This window comes from Hyaena hyaena, unplaced genomic scaffold (genome assembly GCF_003009895.1).
Source record: "Hyaena hyaena isolate Hyena2069 unplaced genomic scaffold, ASM300989v1 scaffold_511, whole genome shotgun sequence".
NCBI classification, from domain to species: Eukaryota; Metazoa; Chordata; class Mammalia; order Carnivora; family Hyaenidae; genus Hyaena; species Hyaena hyaena.
The window spans coordinates 1,088,978-1,105,432 of record NW_024081144.1 but is presented as its reverse complement, the minus strand read 5'-3'; the positions used below and the strand labels follow the sequence as shown (position 1 = coordinate 1,105,432).

The 16,455-nt window shown below is 61.6% G+C and overlaps 1 protein-coding gene across 2 annotated transcripts in view; it reads right to left on the bottom strand.

The window, feature by feature from the left end:
- Positions 1-14,893, bottom strand: part of SARDH (sarcosine dehydrogenase) — a 58,206-nt gene extending 43,313 nt beyond the window's left edge. For both annotated transcript variants that reach the window (XM_039255184.1, XM_039255185.1), the window contains exons 1-9: positions 14,737-14,893; positions 14,294-14,344; positions 12,189-12,548; positions 10,600-10,778; positions 9,284-9,463; positions 8,475-8,598; positions 8,130-8,230; positions 2,537-2,641; positions 1,254-1,383 (exon numbers count right to left, since the gene is read on the bottom strand). In XM_039255184.1, coding sequence (XP_039111115.1) covers positions 1,254-1,383; positions 2,537-2,641; positions 8,130-8,230; positions 8,475-8,598; positions 9,284-9,463; positions 10,600-10,778; positions 12,189-12,519 — 1,150 coding nt within the window. In that variant the 5' untranslated portion in view covers positions 12,520-12,548; positions 14,294-14,344; positions 14,737-14,893. The remainder of the gene's footprint in view (positions 1-1,253; positions 1,384-2,536; positions 2,642-8,129; positions 8,231-8,474; positions 8,599-9,283; positions 9,464-10,599; positions 10,779-12,188; positions 12,549-14,293; positions 14,345-14,736) is intronic.
- Between the last annotated feature and the right edge of the window lie 1,562 nt (positions 14,894-16,455).

The window sequence follows — 16,455 nt, the reverse complement described above, 5'->3', positions numbered from 1 at the left end:
GGGGGGTCTGGCGGCAGCATGAGGCGAGGGTGAGGCCAGGGCGAAGGTGACAGCAGTGTGGCCGGGTCACCCAGGGAGCACTTCGGGGAGGGCTGGGGACGTTTCCGGGCAGATGGGAGGCTCAGAGAACCTCACGGGGCATCTGAGGAGAGAGTTTTGTGGGGGGGACAAGAGTCTCCTGAATGTTTAGCAAATGACTCAAGACGAGCACGAGGGTGGATGCAGGGGCCCCCACCTTGGCCATGACCCCTGGGACGCAGAATGGAGCTCTGCCAGCCCCCAGATGCCCCGGAGTCAAGGGGACATGGGACTTCCCAGTTCTGTTCTGGAAGCCAGAGGCCATTGACCGCCCCTGTCCTCTCTGGCAAGGAGGAGCAGTGTGTTCCCCACGAACCCCCTCCCCACGCAGGAAACCAGACCCAAGATGTCCTCACATGCACCCCTCCCATAGGGCTCCCTGGGAGCAACGACTCCCCAGTTTAATTAAACAGAGGATGCTCCCGGGTGACTCGGGCGCCTGGGATTGTTTCAGGCCTGTGCTTCTCACTGCCAGCCCCACACACGCCCGGGGAAGCTGTGGGGAGAGGGCAGTGAGCCTTTGGCCCACGGCCGGCTCCCCGAGTCCAGTGCTCAGGGCCCGTCCATCCTGCCCACCGCGGCTGGGCCTCCTTATGAGCCGATCAGACTCAAGCTGGCACCGGGCGGAGAGGGCTGGACCCCCTGCAGACCACAGGCCCCTGGGTGTCAGAAGCTTCCCCTCTGCTGTCCAGGCCTGGCCCTCACTTCCTGCGTGGCTGTGGACGATCCATTACTCTCTGGCCTCTGGCTAACTGCCGCCCCTCAGGACTTACTGCAGTTTGCTGGTCCAGGCTGTGCCCTGCACCCCACACGTGGCTTCTCCTCCTTGCTCCCCTCCTGCTGAGTAGGTATGCTGGCACCCATTTCACAGATGAGGACACTGAGGCACTCACAGCCTCAGATACAACGTCTCCTCTGTGACTTTTGGAACCTGTCTCCGCAGCCCTGATACGGGGCAAGGCCAGTCCTACCCATTTTTTTGCCTTGACTGAGGATTAAAGAGACCCTGTGGGTGCCAGGAAGAAAGGGGGGTGGCGTGGGGGAGACCCGTGTGCTTCTGCAGGAACGACAATGGGGCGGTGTGTCTCCGTTCCGCTCGCGGCAGGGACGGCCCGGGTCGGTGCCCGACACAGGCCAGCCTCGCCTGTGTCCTCGCTTCCAGCCTCCTCACTCACCCGGGCCACAGACTGTGGACTTGACCCCCGTCTTCTCCAGCACGGGCACGCGGTTGATGGCGCCTTCGATGTGCTGGGTGAACACTTCCCAGTCCAGGTCAAAGAGGCCAAAGGCAAACTTGTCTGACACCTGAAGGGGCAGGTGGGGGGAGGTGCCCAGTGAGAGCCGCCCAGTGGGAGCTGAGCCCGGCCAGTCCCTGCTGAGGTAGGGGGGTGACAGGGCTGGGCCCCTCAGGCCTCCTGCACCAACCCATCAGTGGGCCTGTCTGTCCCCTTCCCCCGTGCTGGCCCAGGCCCCCCGACTCTGCGCTGGACTGTGCAGTGGCCTCCACCCGGTCACCCTCCTCCCCACCCTCCTTCGACCTCCTCAGAAGTCAGACCATGCCCTCTCTTGCTCCCCAGCACCCCTGTGGCCCCCCATGGCTCTCTGGGGCCCACCGAGCCCTACAAGAGGAGGCCCTGCTCCCGTCTGGCCCTGACCCCCAGCCTCGCTGACCTCCCTTCAGTCCTTCAAGAAGGACAAGCCTGACCAGACCTCAGGGCCTGCACCCCCGACCTGAGGCAGCTCCTCGTCCACCTGCTCTCTCTGGGGGGGGAGGGTGCCCTGCTCTGACGTCGCCTCCTCTGGGGACCCTGCCTGACCACAGTGTGAGGGACAGCCTTCCACACCCTTCTTATGAGGCTTATTCCCAACCTGCTGGCTTCCTTCAGCACAGATCACCCCTGCCCGTCTGTTTACTGTGGGTCTCCCCACCCAAATACAGGCACCCCGGGGCAGGGACCTTTATGCTGCTCTCCCTCTGTCTCCAAGAAGTAAAACAGAATCTGACCCAAGGCTGTCACTTAATCATTCAGCGTCTGCATGAACCCAGGAGCGAGGGTGGCCCAGGCACGCCTGAGGGGGTCGAGGGGGCCGCCCGACTGGCACGCAGCCCCAGAAGCTGCTTGAAAGCCTCCAGGCCTGGGCAGCCGCCGCCGCGGGGCCGGGCTCACGGCTGTTTGCTGTGGACAGAGGGTTTTAATGCGTCTGTCATCTTCCAGAGCCGCGAGTTTACATTTCCGCAGCCTCCACTGATGTGCGAGGCCAGTCCTCTCCCGCCCCGGGTGTGGATCTACCTGTGTGCCACGTTCAGAGAAAACGGACTTGACCCTTCTGGGGTCAAGGGGCCTGCCATTTCTCAGGTGTGCAGCCGACGAGCTTCAGGAAGGTGGGCTTCCTGGAGGAAGGCTTCTCCAGACTGAGACGCAGCCCTGAATCACCCCCTGACCCCTCTGTGTCTCACCTCCTCCCAGAAGATGGGGTTGGCCTCGTAGCCGCCCACAGACAAGGCATCCCCTTGGAGGCGGAGGTAGACCGAGGCGTCGTGGTCGCGGACATTGGGCATGTTCTGGAAGGCAGAGCAGAGAAGCCTCAGGGTCAGCCAGGGCTGGGCGGTGGGTCCCGTCCCTCCACCAGGGGGCACAGGCCCACCGTGGACCACGGCGCCTCCTTTTTGTAGGAGGGCAGAGTGGACCCAGGGCCTCAGGCTACGCTGTGGACAGACCACCCCCGCTCAAGTCTCTCCTTCCCCAACCCCCAGAAAACAGCGGCAAAGACGTAACAAGGTGGGGGCGGGGGGAGGGATGAGGTACGACCCACAAAGCCAGGAGAGCCGTGGGGAGACAAGGGCACGCAGGGGATGGGAACCCACACCAGAGGACTCGGAGTGGAGGCCGCGCCCCTCCATCCCTTCCAATCTGTAGAGACCCAGCTGCGGCGACCCAGCCCCCTCGGCAGGGGCTGATGGGCAGAGTGCGGGGCGTGTGTGCACATGCGGCGTGTGTGTGCACACTCGTGTCAATGTGCGCGCGTGTGTGCAATGTGCGAGTGGGAGGGAAAGAGAATGTCTGTGAATGGGAAGACAGGCCAGGGTGTCTTCAGAGCAGGGGCCCAGATCCCCTCCCTCCTCACCCAGCCCAGCTAAGGCCTGGCCTGGGGACGGCGCTAAGGGCTGGAGAAGTGAGTCTCCAAGGGCTCCAGGCTCAGGGGGGAGATGGGCTGCCATTCCCCCTCGACAGCGGCCTGGGGACTCTACCATAGAGACACGGCATGGCCTGCGGAAGGCTCGAGATGCGACACCAGGGCCACTTGCCGAAGAGGACAGCTTACCCCCACCCCCCGCGAGATGCCCTCCTTCTCCAAGCTTCCGGTCGGGCTGCAGAAAGTCCCCATTAGAAGTGAAAGCGCACCAGGAACTTCTGAGATATGACAAGATTGGGTCCGTAAAACAAGGTGCCACGGGAAAGGAACACTCCCAGATCAAGTGAGAGGTCTCGAAACAGGAGGTGGTCAGCAAAATGAAAAATCAACAGGAGGTTGGATAAAACCATCTTCCAGATAGGAAGATAAACGAAATGAAGAAATGGAAATCAGGAAAGGAAAACATAAGGAAATCACAAGGTCAACACTAAAGGTCCGACATCCACCTTATCAGGGTTCCAGAAAGACAAACAGAGGAAATGAAGTAGAAGAATGTCAGAGCAATAAGCCAGAACAACTTCTAAGACTGAAAGTCATGGATCTCCCTAGGGAAGGAAGGGGTCCCACTGTGGCCCATGCGAAGACGACGTGCTCTCCAAACAGATCCAGATTCAGCACAATCACCATTAAAATCGCAGCGGGCTTCTTGGCAGAAATTGGCAAACTGATCCTGAAGTTCATATGCAAATGCAAGGGACCCGGAATATTTAAAACAATCTTGAAAAAGAAGGACCAAGCTGGGAGACTCCCGCTTCCTGATTTCAAAACTCACTGCAAAGCCATGGTGATCACAATACTAACACAGGGTACACACGTAGGTCGCTGGAATGGGGTCGAGAGTCCAGAAATAACCCCCCACGTTTATGGTCACGGCTCTCCCACAAGGACACCAAGGCCGGGTGAGGGGGAAGCCACAGTCATCAACATGTGGTGCGGTGCAGTGGGACAGTCACATGCAGGGAAGGAGGTGGGCCCCTACCTCACACCAGACACGAACCTTAGCCCAGGTGGGTCCTGACCTAAGAGTAAGAGTTGAACTATAAGATTCTTAGAAGAAAACACGGGAACAAGTCTTCGTGGCCTTGGGTCAGGAAAAGCCTTCTGAAATATGACCCCAGGAACACAAGCAACAGAAAAAATAATCTGAAAGTTGGATTTCACCCAAATCAAGACCTTCTGTGATGCCAACAACACCATCAAGAAAGGGAAGAGACAACCCACAGAATGGGAGGAAATATCTGCAAAGCATAACAAAGTCTCTGGTAAGAGATTTGTACCCAGCACATAACAATATACGTTATGTTATATCTCAATATAAAAACCAGTAACCCGATTTAAGATGAGCAAGGTGTCTGAACAGACATTTCTCCAGAGAAGATGTACGAATGGCCAATGAGCACATGGGAAGACGCTCAACATCATTAGCCAGGAGGGAAATGCAGCTCAAACCCCCAGTGAGATCCCAGCTCACACCCACTAGTACGGCTGGGATCAAAGAGAGAGATTCACAAGTGGTGGCGAGGACGTGAAGAAGTCAGACCCTTATCCACTGTGGGTGGGAATGTGAAAGAGCGCATGTGCTTTGAAAGCAATCTGACAGTTTCTCAAACAGTTAAACAGTTACTATATGAATGAGCAATTCCACTTCAAGGTATCTACTCAAGATAAATGAACACATATGTCAACACAAAAACATGGAGATGAATGTGCATAGCAGCATTATTCATAACAGCCCAAAAGTGGAAACAACTCAAGTGTCCATCAACGGATGTCTGGACAAATAAAATGTGGTCTATGATAGAATTTTATTTAGCCATTAAAAGGAATGAAGCATAAGAAGTCAGACACAAAAGATCATGTATGGTATGATTTCATTTTATTGAATGTCCAGAATCGGAAAATCCATAGAGAAAGATATCAGATTAGTGATTATCTAAGACCGGGGACAGGGTGGGAAATGGGGAGTGACTAAAAATGGGTATGGGTTTGGGGGATGAAGATAATGTTGATAGATAGATAGAATTAGTGACAGTTACATAGAAAACTGAGCAACTGGAAAACAATGAATAACTCCAGGAAACACAAAAGTTGGACACTATTTTGCTCAGGAGTTAACAATATTTACATTGTCAGTATATTGCAAACACTGACTACTGATTTCACCAATAAATAAACCAAAATCATTGTAGAAACTGAGCAAGAGTGAGGAGACGCCACATCCCCTGCTGCTCTTTGGTGCTGGACTCGCTGCCCTCCCTTGTGGGCCGCTTACCCTGGGGAGGCACACAGGAGATGGGACTCCTCTGCCCATCTCCACGGAGAGACGGAAAGGGGTAACCTGGTGGGTGCCCCTCCCTCCCACCCCAGTCTCCTAGTTGTGCAGCTCTTCTGTAGAACTGGAATAAGAATGTGTGCATCGCGGACTGTTGTCAGGAACTCGTAGGAAGTTCTCCGTACCTGAGCACTTCGGGAACGGTAATCGTGACAGCATTACCTCTAATGTCACTACTACTCTAAAACAAAACAAAAACGCTAGAGCTGCATAGAGCAGGACAGTGGGGACACCTGGTGGCCAGAGAAGTCCCCGACTTTTGCTCCAGCAGGACCAGAGTCCCCAGCTCCCGGCCCCAGAACGCTGAGCTGCCTTGAGTGCCCTGCACATGCTCAGCTCAGCCCCAAGGCGTCCTCCGGGCACTCTCACTGCCGTCTGCACGCAGGCCACCCTACAGGTACGACCCCGGTCCCACTGATGTCCCTCCCTCCTGACCTCAGCCCACACCCTTTCATTAGTTTTCCTGTGCCCCACTCCATCCAAATCCTGTTGGCCACTCCCCCTGCCCGGGAGCTCCAGCCTTCCCTAATCTTTTCCTCTGAAGCACCGGCTGGCCGGACCACCCTGTGCCCCGTGGTCCTGGTCACTGTCATCCTCACCACCGGCTACAGGCCAAGCACCGCATCAGCCCTTCAGCTCACGAAGCCCACGGCTATTGCTCATTTTGCGGAAAAGGAAAGCGCGGCCCCCGGTGCACTATGACTTCCTGGCTGGGTCATGGAGGGGCTGAAAATCATCCCCGGAGCCTAGGCTTTCCCTTTGCTTGGTGCCCAAGTAGAACAGCTTCTGCAGAAGCAGGCAGAGGACGGTGGGAAAGCCGGACCAGCAGAGAGCACCGGACTCAAACTCCAGGCCCAGAGAGGGAGGCACCAGCTCGCAGGGGAGCGGGGACTCCGCCCTGGGTCAGACCCTCAGAGCCAGGGGTACCCAGGGCAGCACAGCCCTGTGGTCACCCAAGGAGGATGATCCCTCCCCAGGACACAGCCCCTGTCCTGCCCCACAGCCTGTGGTCAGAGCCCACTGTGGCCTGAGGGCGACTCCTGGCGGCCACCCGGGGAGCTCCCCCCACAGAACCACGGAGCACGTGGCACACAGCAGCCCTCTAGAGGCCTGTGCACCATCACATTAATCTCATCCATCCACGAATGGCGGGGAGGACCCTGTGTCAAGGGACAAGAGCAGGAGCGGTGGGGGCCCACCTAGCAGCCAGCCAGTGGCTGAAGGGAAGCCGGCCTCTTCCAGGACCCTCTGTGGGGCTGCGTCTCACACTCTCCCCACCAACCCCCGCCCCCCGGCCCCTCTCTGAACTGCCTGTGGGTCCTGCACGGCCCTTCTCCTGCACCCCTTGCCTGGGCTGGGAGCCCCGGAGCAACCCTGTGCCAGCCTCCTCAGAGCCCTGCACCCCGCCCCCCGCACCCCCATCAGCCTGCTCCGGAACTGTCTGCAGCTGCCCCCAGCTTCACCCCGACAGGAACTGGGTCCTTCTCTCTGTCACAGCCCTAGTTTTAGGATAGGGCCGGAGATGCGGCAGTCACTGTGTGCTGGAGAGCAGGGTGAAGGAGGGAGGGTTACAAGGAAAGGGGGTAACGGGGTTATAAACGGATGGATGACGATGGAGGGAGGGAGAGATGAAGGGGTAGAAGGATGGAGAGATGGAGGGATGGAGGGGGGGAGGAGTGGAGGGAGGGAAGAAGGGAGGGGGAGGGGGATGGAGGGAAGAAGGGAGGGGGGGAGGGGGGGGGGGGGGGGGGGGGGGGGGGAGGGAGGGATGTACAGTGGTTTATTACAAATTTTCTTGAAAACTAAATGATCCCGAATAGCATAGTACTTAGGAAAGGATAGGTGCTCAATACCATTAATTATTGTCCTTCCCTTCTTTGTCTTTCATTTGCTTATTCTCTATAGAAAGCNGAGGGAGAGAGGGAGGGAGGGGGGAGGAGGAGGGAGGGAAGGGGAGGGGGAGGGAGGGAAGGGGGAGGGGGAGGGAGGGAAGGGGGAGGGGAGGGGGAGGGAGGGATGGAGAGAGAGAAGGGAAAAAAACGGACGAGGGGGGAACAGATGGAGGATGAGGAAGGGACAGCTGGATGACAGGCACAGGACACCAAGGTGACAGGAGGCTGCTGGCCGCACCAGAGGGGGGGGTGAGAAGGGAAGGGACACACGACTGGGGCACCTCCAGGCCCCTGGGGGGGATCTGAGCCTGGCACCCAGGGCATATCCGGGAGTATGGCGACACGCGGGGGTCCCCGAAGAAGTGCCCGGGGCACAGAACACGGCAAAGTGCCAACTGGCCGCACTGGGCAGCACAGGCTTGGGCATCGGTGAGAAGCTGTGCCCCCAAGGTCAAGGGATCAGCACCAGCAGGGTCACACCTGTGGTGCTTCATTTAACGGTCACCCCACCCAAACACACGGGGTTCTGATGCCCATTTCTCAGATGAGGCGACTGACGTTCAGGGTGGTGAGCCACCTGCCAAGTACTGGGGTTCGGAGCCAGGTCCTTGCACCTCCCATTATCTACGTACCTGGATCCCCTCAATGCGCTCAGTGACAACGTAGGCGTGGTGCATGGCCACCAGCGGGACCTTGACTCCGGCCATCCGGCCCACAGAGCTTGCCCACACTCCTGCGGGCAGAGCAGGGATAGGTCAGCACTGCTGTGCCTGGCAGGGCGGCCGGACAGGTGGGCATGGGGCGCCTGTGTAGGCACGTCTGTCCCGGCGGCAATTCCTCCACGTAACACTCAGGTTCCTCTACCCCCACCTTGCCCAGAGAATACTCAGGTCCCCCCCCACACCCCACACCCAGAGAAAGGCTGGGCTGAGGGAGCAGCCAGCATGGCCACCGAGAGCCAGGGGAACCCTGCCCACCTGCACAATTGACCACACAGGGCGTCTGGATGGAGCCATGCTCTGTCTCCACTGCTGCAACCCGCCGCACCCCAAAGTCATCAGTCCGCACGCGGATGCCGGTCACAGGGCAGTTCTCGATGACCTGGGAGCGAGAGGGGCTTCTTCCGGAACCATGCAGGGCCCTCCGAGGGTGCTGACCACGCCCGCCGTCCCCATCCCCTTGCCCAGAGGGGACCTGAGAAACCACTGGGGAAGTGGGGAGACCATAGCGCTGGAAACTAGCCCCAGGCACTCCTTGGCTTGGGGAACTTGATCCCAGACGCGGGCTCTTTCTCATATAGTGGCTTTTAAAAAGGAAGGCTTGCTTCACTAATGGGTGTTTGCGGTCTAGTCTTTGGTAAAAAAGTCACGGAAGTGTGTGGTTTGGTCCCACGTTGTAAACATATATATCTTCCTCAACACATATTTGGGGTCAAACTAAAATGCCAACATTTGTACCCTCCGGGTGATTTTCATCTTCTTTTTTGCTTTGTTGTCCTTTCCAATGTGTTCTACAACTCTGTGTTTATCTCGGATAAGAGATGAGAAACATACGAGATTTGCAGAGGACTGGCTTGTCTAGTGGGCCAGAGCCTCGGGGAGGGAGGGCTGACATCCTCCAGGGGCCGAGGCGCTGCCTGCCTTTGTAGGAGATCAAAAGGCCCAGAGAGGCCGTGGTACACGGCCCAAGGTCACACAGCAGAGAATGGCACCTATTTTCTCTCCTTGGGCTCTTGGGGTTCTTGGGGCCAGGGGCGGGGGACACAGGGCCAGGTGGCCTTTGGTACCTGTGCTCCCCGGGCGGTGGCAGCCCTGGTGAGGGCGGTGCACATGCCGGCGGGGTCCATCGTACCGTCGTGCGGCACATACAGGGTCCCATACAGGTCGCCTACGTTCATCAGCGGGTACAGCGCCTTGGTCTCTGCCGGGCTCAGCACGTGGGACTCCACACCATACGCCTTGCCCAGCTGGAGGGACCCAAAGGGAAGTAACTCAGCCCTCAGGGCGCAGACCTCCTTTGGCCACCCTCCTCCCGGTCCGGGCCTCCAAGCGTCAGCCCCAACCCTGCCTCCTCCAGGAAGCCTCGGCTGGTCACCCTGCCCCCGCCACCCCTGTCCCTTGGGCCGGCTCCGCTTAAAGGTAAGGAGCGTGGGGCTCCGGGCTGTCCCACCTTCTGCAGTGTCCCCAGTGCCGACGGAGGTCATGTGACCCGCAGCAAGTTGCTTAAAGTTCCCCTGGGGGCATGGTGGGTGATAATGGCTTCCGTGGTTGATACCCCCAAAGGGCGCGGACCGGTCTCTGGTGAGTAAGGGCTTCTCACAGAAGCAAATACAATACCCCCCCGCGGTCTGACAGGGGCTTGAGGATCAGATGCCCCGGGCCGACCAGCTCCCGGGAGGCCCCGCGGCTCGCAGTTCCCAGGCTCCTGACTTAGCAGGGCGGGCCACGCAGGCACAGTTGATTGGCCCACGGGCAGCCAATCAAGTGGCCCCAGCTATCAGAGCCCGGACAGGCCCCGCCCCGCTAGGAGGGAGCTGAGCCAATCGGATTCTCTGTCTGAGAAGGAGAAGCGGCTGAGGCTTCGCGGAGCTGCTGGGACCTGCCGGGAAGGCTGGGGCGGGGGCTTCCTCGGGGGCCTCCGTCCCAGCTGATGAGCGAGCCGAACGGGGCAGCTCCTGCGCCCGAGGCCCCGACCTGCCCTGCCTCCAGCCTGGGCACCCGGGGGACGCAGCACCCCGGCCGGCCACACCGCTCATGCGCCCTGAGCGGGTTGCAGTCGGTGCTCTGTAAAGGGACCGATTGCTGGAGGCGCGTGTCCCCACCTCCAGGCCCTTCGGCAGCATAAAGCTTTCTCCTTGTGGGGGGGGGGGGCGCCTGGTGAATACGGCTTCCTACTGACCCCGTCTCCCGTGGGCACCGCGCCCGGTGGCGGAATAGCTCCAGGACGGGGCCTCCCCGTGTCCGGGGCTCGGCGCACTGGGCTCCACAAAATGGTCCCATTTTAAAGGCGAGAATGCCAAGGCTCAGGGAGGCATGGCCGCTTGTCCCCGGTGGCCCGCGGGCAAGGGCTCCTTGCCTGCGCCGTGCCCCTCCTCCCACCCACCGACATGAGCCTCTTGTACTCATCCAGGCGCTGCCGGTTGGACGCTATGAACAGGCCCCCATTCTGGATCCAGCCGGTGTGCAGCCCCGTCTCCTCCTCCAGGTCGCGGCTCACCACGCGCCGGGTGTGGGCCAGCAGCTCCACCTCCACGTCGCTGGGCCGCAGCTGCCACAGCAGGCCTGGCGGGCAGGGGCAGGGCGCCCTCAGTCCCCTGCCGGGCGAAGGCCTCCTGAAGGTCAGGCCGCGGGCCCGGGTCTTCCCCTGAAGGCCGTGTGGGACGCAGAGAGGGGGACCAGCGAGAAATCTCAGGGTCGGGGCGCCCGGGGGGCTGGGTCGGTTAAGCATCCGACTTCGGCTCAGGTCACCATCTCAGGGTTCATGAGGTCGAGGCCCCCACTGAGCCCCACACTGGGCTCTGCGGACAGCGAGGAGCCTTCCTAGGATTCTGTTTCTCCCCGCCCCCCCACCATGCTCGCTCTCTCTCTCTCTCTCTCTCTCTCTCAAAATAAATAAAATTTTAAAAAATCACAGGGTCGGGGCTCCTGTGTGGCTTAGTCGGTTAAGCGTCCGACTTTCGCTTAGGTCATGATCTCGCGGTTCGTGGGTTCGAGCCCCGCGTCGGGCTCTGTGCTGACTGCCCCCTCAGCCTGGAGCCTGTTTCAGTCTGTGACTCCCTCTCTCTCTGACCCTTCCCTGCTCACGCTGTCTCTCTCTCTCTCCTAGAAATAAATAAAAATATTTTAAAAAAATAAATAATTAAAAAAAAATCACAGGGTCAAAGCTGACTCGGGGGCGGGGCTTCCGGCCCCTGGGCACCTACGATTGAGGCACTACCCAAGGTCCCATTTATGGAGCACCTACTGCATGCCAAACTCGGGCTGAGCCTGTCTCGGGCTGACAGAGCGGCCCTGTGGGGCCAGGACCCCAGCCCGGGACCCACAGCACAGGTGCAGGCTGTTCAGCAACAGAGCGGCTCATTCCAGGCAGAGGGTGGGGTGTGGCCAGCCTGGGGGGGTTGGGAGGAGGCCAGCCTGACAGCGCGGGGGGGCAGGGGGGCCCACAGAGGCAGTGGTGGGCAGGGCCCCAACCTCTTCCCAGCTCCATGTTCAGTGACCTCATGCTGGCAGCACAAGATTAGCCAAGGTGGGGGCATTTACCCCACAGAAACTGGCGAACTTAACCCAGGACCCAGGGTCGGCTGCCCTGGTGATATGCATACAGTGGGTGCTAAATACATGCCCACTGGTTAGTTAGGGGGATGAAACTCAGGGACACCCCTGGTGCCCACGGAGGACACCGCTCTGTACCACCCCGACAGCCCCTTCGCCGTCTGCGCTCTACACCCGCCCGGGGACCCCCCACCGCAGCCTCTGTCCGGGGGGAGTTCCTGCTCCTGGAACAGACAGCTGCCCGGGCCCCCAGCTCTGCTCGCAGCCCTCTCCCTCCTCCCCGCTGCTGCTCTTCAGAGGCATGGGGGGCAAGGGGGAGCCCCCCGTCTTCTCTCTGTGTCCCTCCTCCTCCAGCTCAGCTACCTCTAGTTGCCAACCCGGAATCGGCCCCTCCCGGCGCCCCCCTGCCCCAGCCCCTACCCGCCGTGTGCCAGGTGGTCCCGGAGGTGAGCCGCTCCCGCTCCAGCAGCACCGCCCCACCCACGCCCAGCTTGGCCAGGTGGTACAGGGTCTGGCAGCCCAAGCTGCCCCCGCCGATGACCACCACGCTGGCCGTGCTGGGCAGGGGCCGGCTTGGGCCCTGGGCCACCGCCGAGGGGCTCTGCGTATCTTTCAGGGTCCGCTGGTATGGCACGCTCTTCTCGGTGGTGGGGCCGGCTTGGCCGCTCAGGTTGCGCAGCACCGGGCCCCGGGTCCAGCTCAGGCGAGGGCGTGTGGAGGCCACACGCAGGGCTCTGCTCAGCGAGGCCATGGGGACTCCGGGCTCGGTACCGCAGGAAGCTGGGGAGAGAGCCAGGGCTGGCTGGGGCGTGGAGGGGTGGGGGGGACCCAGGGACAACCCCCCCATACCCTCCAGGCCCTCCTTCCGCGGCCTCCCCGGGCCCGAGCTCCCCTGCAGCCCGGTGCTCAGGGACTGCGGGGCCTGTGGGCGTCGGCTCTGTCCGGCTGGGCCCAGGGTGACCACGGTGGGAGGCAGGGGGTCCCTGCCAGCCCAGGGGCAGGCCGCTGGAGCAGGTCGTAGAGGGGACTCCTCACCCCCTCCCCTGTCCTGGGAGTGCACTCTGCCCCCCCTTCCCACAATGGGAGCTGTTTTCAGGAAGGAAGGCTTGTGGGAGCCAAGTGTCGCTGAGACCCTCCGGACAGTGTGTGTGGCTGGGCCCCGTGAGGCCTCTGGAGAAACTAAGGTCTGGCGGTTGGCGTCAGAGACCCGCTGTCTCCCAGCCCCTGGTGTGCGAGGCCCCTTGCCTGCTAACCCCGCCCCCTCCACCCGGAGTGGCCTGCTTCTGTCTGTCTCTCCTGGCCCTCTGGGGACGGACGTGGACAGAGCACTGGCCCTGGGCTGGGCTGGGGAGGGGGTGTCAGGGGCACAGCGGAGACGGAGAGCAGGGGCCGATAGGAGGACCTACCCAGGGAAGTAGGGTCGCCAGTGAGGGAGGGCAGGGTGGGGGGGACCTGAGAGCTGAGGACAAGAGGGAGCTCAGGTGTCAGGGGCACCCAGGGCCCAGAGAGACGACCTTGAGAGGGGGAGGGGTGGGCTGCAGGGGGAGGGGCGCACGACACTTCCGCAGGGCGTCTTCCAGAGCACAGAGCCCCATGGGTGCTGGTCCGAGGAAGAGCCCCTGTCACCCAGGTGTGATGAGGGGACAGGTCGGGCGGGGGGGTGGGAGGCCGAGGGAGGGAGGTGCCACCCGGGGCAGGGGCCACGGGTGACGGTGATGGAGTCACCTGGACCCACAGGCAGGAGTGTGGGGGGAGGGGAGGCCCCTCCCTGCCCCTCCGCCTCCTCCTCGGTGCCCTCAGGGCTCGCCTCGAATCCCTCCTCCTTCAGGAAGCCCTCCCAACCAGAAGTCACATAATTACAAGAACATAACAGGAGGCCCAGCTCCTAAGGAGAGAAGTGCCCCGGGGGTGTGTCCTGCCCGACACGGGAGGAGAGGTCGGCTGGGAGGGCCCTCGCGGGCCCCCGTCCGGGGTCAGCAGGCCAGGTTAGGGGTTTAGTCGTGAGTCCAAGGTGCACAGGGGCACCTGCAGTAATAGTCATGAAAGGCATTAATTTCCTCGTTAATTTAAAAAGTCGACCTCTGTTTGCAAGAGCGTCCATGTGCCAAACATTCTCATTCAACAATCGAGAAACTCTCCCGGGTCCATATGACAGCTGGCCCCGTTGGTACAGGGGAGGAGACCAAGGTGCTGGAAGGCTAAGGTGGCCAAGGTCACAGGGCGGCCGTGTGGCCCAGCCGGGGAGCAAGGCCAGGCCCGTGCACAGCCCTGGCCCGCAGGCTCTCCCGGACCCGGGACACCTGTCCCACCTCACCAGTGGCGACGCGGGTGAAGGGCTAGCTCTCAGCTGGTCAGGGCTGCCCTGCCACCCCCCCACAGGGACCCCCCCGTGGGGAGGGGACGACAGGGGATCTCAGTCCCTCTGTGCCTCCTTTGCCCCACAGTCTGAAGGCGCACCTGCCTTCTGCCCACAGAGGGGCCCTGGGCACAGGGAGGGGCACCCCTGGGCGCATATCTGTACTTACCTTCTGTCTTCAAAGAGCCCTAATCTTCCAGGAGCCCCCAACAGTGGCGCCCTGCCAGGGGAAAGTCAGCGTCAGTGGTTGCGGGGCACGGTCAAGGCTAGGCGTCCGCCCTGCCCCCGCCCACGCTGCCCAGCACTGCTGCTCGGCCTCCTTCCCCCCTGCTGTCCCGCCGGCTCAAGTGCCTTCTGCCCTGGGAGCTGCCGCACGGGCCTCCCCCTGCTCCGGCCAGGCAGGCTCCCCCAGCGGGGCAGGCGTGGGGACCGCCCGGCAGCCTGTGCTCCTCCCGCCAGCAGCTGCTTCGGTATTAACCCGCTCTCCTGCCCTTCTGACCCCCTCCCGCCCGGTCAGCAGCGTGTCCCGGGGGGTTCCCGGGGTGTAGGGCGCAGGACGGCCGGGGGCTTGGGGGCATTAGGACGGGGTGGGGACCTGAGCGACGATTTCACCTGAGCTGCGAAGCCGGAGCCGGAGGAGCGCTCCTCAGAGGCTGTGGGGTGAAGGAGGTGGGTGGAGAAAGGCGCCGGGCACGCCTTCACCCGGTGCGGGAGGGCGGGTGGCCCGGGCCCCCGCCACGCACACAGGCGCCTCCGTGCTCGCGCCCACCCAACCCGAAGGTTCCCGCGGCCAGAGGCGGAGAGAAGACTTGGTCTGTGCCAACCTGCCCGCCCAGGGGAGGCCCTGGGTCCTGTGCTGGGCCTGTGAGGCCTTCCTCCTTCCTCCTGTAGAAACAGGACGGCCCGCCCCCGGCCCGCCCCCGGCCCGCCCCCGGCCCGCCCCCGGCCCGCCCCCGGCCCGCCCCCGGCCCGCCCCCGGCCCGCCCCCGGCCCGCCCCCGGCCCGCCCCCGGCCCCACTGCCAGCGCCTGTCGCCGCCCGCCCGCCCGGGCAGGAGGGACCGCCCACTGCCTCTGGGTTCTCCGCGAGCGGCCAAGCAGGGCTGTGGACCCTGAGGCCCCATCAGCCTTGGGTGATGAGGGTGATGGGGCGGGTGACCTCACTTCCCATCTCTAAAACAGGGGTTACGGGAATGCTGCGGTGCCCCCGCACCCCTGCCTGCCTGTGCGTGTCTGTGCTCCCCAAGGCCCCAAGATGAGCTAAGCACAGGTGAGGTGGGCATAACGTGCTGGCGAAGCAGCAGGGTGCCAGGTGCCAGGCCCCTGGCATCTCGCAGGCCCCCTGGGGAGGAGATCCAGGGCCTTTGCAAGCACCTGCCTGTCTAGCTCCAGCTTGTTCGCTCCCAGGGAGGGGGTGCTCAGCGCCTACGGAGGTCAGCCAAAAAGTCTGGCTGTCCGTACCCGGCCCTCCAGAGCTCCAGGATCCCTCTGTCGCTTTGTGAGATGTCCCGGAGCTCTGGCTGGCCGCCGCGTGGCACCCAGCTCCCCCGCACAGGAATGTCTGCCTCCATCTCACTGCTGGGGACGTTGGGACCAGAGAGGGGCGTCAGCCTGCCTTGGGCCACACAGCAAGCTACGGGGGAGCCAGACCAGAAGGCTTCAGTCTGACTTTGAGCCTAGGGCGTTCAGTCTATGCCCACAGCAGACACTTGGAGGAAATCCAGAAAGAATAAGTACCTATACCTCTGGCTGTGCCAAGAATTAGAATAGGTGTTGATATAAAATGGACTTCCTCCTCCCATGGATTGAGGAAAGTAGAATTCAAACGACTAGCTAGGAATACAGTAATGTTGGCCACTAATAGAGGGAAATAATAGGAGCGATCCACTGTAATTGGTACAGATGAGATAAATGTGTTCTTATGTGCACCAAGGCGATCCAGCTGTCCCGCTGCCAGTATGTCTATCTTCTGCGTTTATCGAGCACCTACTGTATGCAGTGCACAGCTAGAAGGGCCAGAGACAACTAAGAGCCCTTGGGGGGCTCAGCGTTCAGGAAGAAGACAGATTTGGGGCAGGTGGGGGGCTGGCTGCGATGGGCTCTCCTGAGCGAGCTGCCTTCCAGCATCTTCAGGGAGGTGGCCTGGGCTCTGGCCTGACCACGTGCTGCCACCATTCTGAGCCCCCATCATACGGACAGAGACTGTCATTCATTCCCCCTGCCCGCCCCACGAAGGAAGGCCGTCCCACCTGAGTGAGGCTTCCCTGGGATGGGGCCCAGGCCCAGGGCGGGGGTGGGGGGGGTGGGGGGCAGCCGCTCACACAGCACACAGC